This window comes from Capsicum annuum, chromosome 2, assembly GCF_002878395.1.
Source record: "Capsicum annuum cultivar UCD-10X-F1 chromosome 2, UCD10Xv1.1, whole genome shotgun sequence".
Classification (NCBI taxonomy): Eukaryota; Viridiplantae; Streptophyta; class Magnoliopsida; order Solanales; family Solanaceae; genus Capsicum; species Capsicum annuum.
The window spans coordinates 140,777,311-140,782,660 of record NC_061112.1 but is presented as its reverse complement, the minus strand read 5'-3'; the positions used below and the strand labels follow the sequence as shown (position 1 = coordinate 140,782,660).

The window sequence follows — 5,350 nt, the reverse complement described above, 5'->3', positions numbered from 1 at the left end:
CCCAAATTGAGATGACACATTGATTAAAAAAAATAATTAATAACATGACTAGTTTACCATAGTGTCCATGTTAAATAATGTTTACATTTTAATTTGAAAAGAAAGTAATTAATGTAGAGGGTAAAACATGAAATTTTTTTTGTCTCTTCTTGATTAATGAAAAAAGACAAGTAAAATGAGGAATCAAATTAGAAAATTTGGGACGGGTAATTTGGGACGAAGGGAGTAATCTTTACACAAAAATTTTCTCAAGGCCGTCCAACACTTATTTAATACTTGTAAACTCTAATAAAATAATACAATAATAGAAATATCAAATAATACAACTAAACCTAACATTTACGCACAAAAAATTCTCAAAGTAGAGATATTAAAACAATACAATCAAACCTAACCTTTACCTAAAAAAAATTATTTAAAGCCGACCGACATTTATCTAGCACATGTAAACTAGTAAACTACAACAAAATAATACGATAAAAGAGATATCAAAACAATATAATTATTCTTAAATTCTACACACAAAAATTCCTCCAAGCTGATGGACATTCATCTACAACCTGTAAACTATCACAAAATAATAAAACTAGATATTAAAACAATACAACTAAACCTAACCTTTACACAAGAAATTCCTCAAAGTTAATCGGCATTTATCTACGACCTATAAACTACAACAAAACAATACAATAGTGATCACAATGCTTCAATTTTGATATATATATATGTGTGTGTGTGTGTGTATATATATATATATATATATCTCCAAGCCGATGGACATTCATCTATAACCTGTAAACTATCACAAAATAATAAAACTAGATATTAAAACAATACAATTAAACCTAACCTTTACACAAGAAATTCCTCAAAGTTAATCGGCATTTATCTACGACCTATAAACTACAACAAAACAATACAATAGTGATCACAATGCTTCAATTTTGATATATATATGTGTGTGTGTGTGTGTATATATATATATATATACACATACGTTGAATTTTATTATATTGACAAAAACAATAAAAAAGTTGAGGGTTAAAAATTTAAACATCCAGCAATCTATACATGCAACCGAATCAAGTTAGATGAGCATGCTACATTATTTTAAATACATGAGTTTAAAACATACATCCTTTTGTTTTATTAAGTTGTAAATAATTTTTTTTAATGCAATAGACCGTTCTCCGTCCTTCAAACTGTCGACTGATTTATTGTTGGCTGCAGATTAGATGTCTTGCGACTGCATGAGTTTGATAGTATAATGGTTTAACATGCATCTAAATATAAGTATTTCCTTAATAAAATTTTATTTTATGAATATTTTTTTAATTGATCGGTATAAAGAAAAATATTAATTAATTAATTTTTCTTCCATATATTTTAGGAGTCTAATTAATATAATAAAAATAATTAAATAATAAATTATAAAAATAGTGAAAAGATAATTTTAATCTGAAGAACAGTTTTTAATGAAGAATAAAAAGTTCAAATCACTTTTTCATGTTCTTCACACTTTTAAATAAATAGATGAATTTCTTACTTTCTTTTTAAAAGTCGGTTTCAAAAGGACTCTCCATATAGTAAAACGGGGCTTCAAATCTCCATGTTAAACTGGTAAGTGGAAGATTCCCCATTATGCCCACACTAGGCAAGAAGTTTTCTTGGCACAGATCCATGGAACCCACTAGTGAATCATATTGTTTGGCTGATCTATAGTAGTGCTCTAGATGAACTCATGCAATGTCCATACTCTATTTTGCGACTTTGCCATAACCTAATACAAGTAAAATAGCAATGGGTAAAATTCACAAAATGAACCATCACTTTTTAACTCCTACAATTGAAAAACAGTAGTAAAAGTCAGGCTGTAGTTCCCCAACACATTCACGTTTAAACTGCACAAATATTGGCCAAGTCAAGAAATTAAAGCAGTAGTTAATGAGTTAGAATAAGATCGTCCACAAAGATAGTTAGTAGCTGAGAAAAACGAGTACCATATCGAAGAAAAACTAATGAAATATAGCAAGGATAATGCTGGGCTATAAGAGACCATTAACACAGCATAAACAATATATAATTTCCTTCTCAGGACAAGCAATCATCTGAAAAGGCCAGGCATGTTTTCCCCCAGCAAGCTTATTGTAGTAGCTCCAAACAAAGAAACTTAGCAGCTTAGAGGGAGATTAGGCTGTTCACATACGGAAAGCATCGATAATTAATGCCAGCTCGACCGCTCAGCAGTTTTGTTGCACGGGACTTGAAGTCGTATGAAAACGTTCTTTCTCCACTATGAACCACCATTATATTATTGTCAACATGTAAAATTGAGCAGCTCATCGCTCCATCCCCGACAATTTTACTGTCAAGAACAACCGTCTTTTTTTCTAACCACATACTGGTTTGGCTTCCCATTTGCATTGTATTTGTGTGGGTATTGGCCAAAATGTTTAACCTGATTGAACCACCAGTTGCGTAAACATTACAGAGCTTTCCATCAAATGCCCCCAAGATGCCATAATTGTAGTACCATCGAAAGAACTGTGACCTCTCCTTTGTTAGATCAAAAGCAAGAACACTAGTAGGTGTCATCCAGTAGACAACGCCATTCACATGAACCCCTGATTTTGGCACTACTTTTCTAGCTCCAAAGCAGATCTCCCCAGCGACTTCCCAAGAATCCTCTCGGGAGGAATATATCTCAAATTCAGTTGCCTCACCAAAATCTGTGGACGGAAAAGCACATATAATTTTGTACTCTGCTACAAAGTTGAGCAACGATGGTTCAAATAAGAGCACAATTGCTGGATCTGATCCATGATTAGCATTTGATTTCGGAAGTTTCTTCCACTGCTTAGTAACGGGGTTACATATGTAGTAGGCCTTGTCCCCTTCACGACCTTGACAGCAAAGCAGTCCATTAGAGGAGGATTTAATGTCAACAGGCTCGGGCAAAAACCTAAGGGATGGATCTGGCACCCCACAAGAGTTTGTGTCAACGGATATGAGAAAAGGAGACTCCCCACGATTCTGGAGAAAGAAGCCTGATGTGCTGCGACAAGAAAGTGTCTGCTGATGGGCAAAAAATGGAGTGGAAATCTGGAGTCTCCAGTCCCTACAAACAGCTCTGAATTTGGCAAGCGATTTGGCAGGAAGGAAGGGAAGGGCAGTCTCCCTGATGATGTCCTTAAAATCCAAGTAAATCCTATTATTCCGTGCAGCAAGGCCCGACTTTTTCCCACGATCCATTGTTGGAACTTACATAAATTTACTCTGTCAAACAGCAAAACTCATCTTAACGATGGATTAATCATTCGAAATATTCAATTTAGGACATTTGGAATTAAAAGTAGTATCATTTTCCATTAAACAAATAAAAATTTCCCCACATAGAATCTTCGACATGTCTTTTTCTAGATACCCCGGCCCGTTTACATGTTTTTTCTGGAAACCACAATGATGGTGAATATCACAGTAAAATATAAGGCAAAATCTAACGTACTCAATCGGACCACTAGTCGGTTATTAGGTCACGACTAGGTATTTCCATATTTCATAGTATTTTTTATCAAGCAATCACTAGACAGAGACTGCCACATTCTATATCACCAAAATCACTTGAAAAATATGCTAGTTGATATATTTAAAATAGCGCCGACTCCAGCATCAGATTCCAGTTTCAAGGTTATCTAAGGCAAATACCAATCAGATAAAGCAGAAAGATAAATATAATTTAAACCATTGTGCCACATATAAGCACGGCTTACATATCAAACATTCAGGTTACAAGACAACAACCTACTGAATACTACAGGAGTAACGGAATACTGAAGACTGATCCGAATCAGATTTCACTTTATATTTCAAAGCAAAAAACTGAACATGCACAAAAGCCACAGAATCATACAAAGAAACCATAAAAGAAAGAAGGGGTTACAGTATAGTCACTGATGGTTAGGACAATGCAACAACAGTTTCTTTTTTATTTTTCCAATATTCTGTTACTAAAGATAACTACAATGCCTCAAACGTCAGGAGAGTCGAATATTGACCTTCTTTGAATCGATCCTTAGTCCAAATTTGACCCAACTTACCCATTCGACACCCATAAATTCAGTCAAGATTGATCGTTTCGTTTTCTAAAAATAGAGTCTAGGTTCAGTCAAGATGTTTCTGACGGACCCTAGGTCAAAGTAACACATAAAAAAACATACACACAACATATCCAATATAACCGCACAAAGTAGGGGCTAGGAAGGGTAGAATGTATGCATACATTACCGCCACCTCACGGGTAGAGAGGCTGTTTAAGATACACCCTCGATCAAGGAAAAAATTAGTGCAAAACAGTCCAAAAAACGAGGTCATAGACGTACAAGAAACAACAGCTAGTAACAAAAAAACATAAGATAATAACAAGACAGTAACTACAATAAAATAATATAATAGTCGAAATACAAGACGATAAATACTAATAGAAATCGAAGGACCAGAAACTACACAAGCAATACTAAAACTATTAGTATGGACAGAAAATAAAATCATATAAAAAACAGTATGAAAAGGAAAAACAGTAGCTACAAAAGCTCTAATAATACCCTACTGTGTAATCATAGTACGTCTAAACGATCAAATTATAGTGATCATATCGAAAATCTCAAATTATGTATAATCACATGCAAAACCCTAAATTCTTAGTACGGGTATACATTAAGTGAATAATTGAATGTAATTAATTAAGTGAATCAAAGGGAAAATAGCGCGATTATGAAGAATATAAACCTTACTGAATCTTCTATCACAGAGTGTAATTCAATTACTGTTGTTGATCGAGTACCTTTAAAGAGACTCGAATTGACTCTTCCGACTTCTTTTGTGTTTCTTATTTAAAAAATAATTAAGGTACACTAAACACCCTCTAAAGTGATTAATTATACATTGCATCCTCTATACTTTATTAAAATCAAATATGAAATTTTACATGAATATGGTAAGTGTTTGGGTTAGAGTTGGAATTGTATTTGATCAAAAAAAAAAAGAAAAATTAGAGTTTTTTTTTAACTTTTTCTAAGAGAAGTTGAACTGAAAAAAGTTTGGTTTCACTTTTTGAAATATAATCTCAAACTGCATTTAAAATTCTCATGATCAAACATTATAATTTTTAGGGATCGTTTGGTTGGGAAAGAGTTATTTTAGGATAATTAATTTCCGAATTGATTATTTCGGGATAATTCGAAATTAGTTATCCTATGTGAGATAACTTATTCCATCACTATGGAGTAAATGGTGAGATAAATAATCTCACTACTAACAAATAGTTCAAATCAAATATGAGATAAAATAATCC

General features: G+C 33.0%; 1 protein-coding gene across 3 annotated transcripts; it reads right to left on the bottom strand.

Annotated features, from left to right (window-relative positions):
• Nucleotides 1-1,840: 1,840 nt before the first annotated feature.
• LOC107861328 (F-box protein At5g49610) lies at nt 1,841-4,972 on the bottom strand. 3 transcript variants are annotated; one of them, XM_016706668.2, is made up of 2 exons: nt 4,786-4,916; nt 1,841-3,276 (listed from the first exon to the last, which is right to left on the bottom strand). In XM_016706668.2, the coding sequence occupies exon 2, from the start codon at nt 3,250-3,252 to the stop codon at nt 2,179-2,181; it is 1,074 nt and encodes a 357-aa protein (XP_016562154.1). In that variant the 5' UTR covers nt 3,253-3,276; nt 4,786-4,916; the 3' UTR covers nt 1,841-2,178. The 3 variants fall into 3 exon arrangements, with proteins under 3 accessions (XP_016562154.1, XP_016562156.1, XP_016562155.1); XM_016706670.2 differs by having other exon boundaries at nt 1,877-3,276; nt 4,841-4,972; XM_016706669.2 differs by having other exon boundaries at nt 1,877-3,276; nt 4,791-4,874.
• Nucleotides 4,973-5,350: the final 378 nt, after the last annotated feature.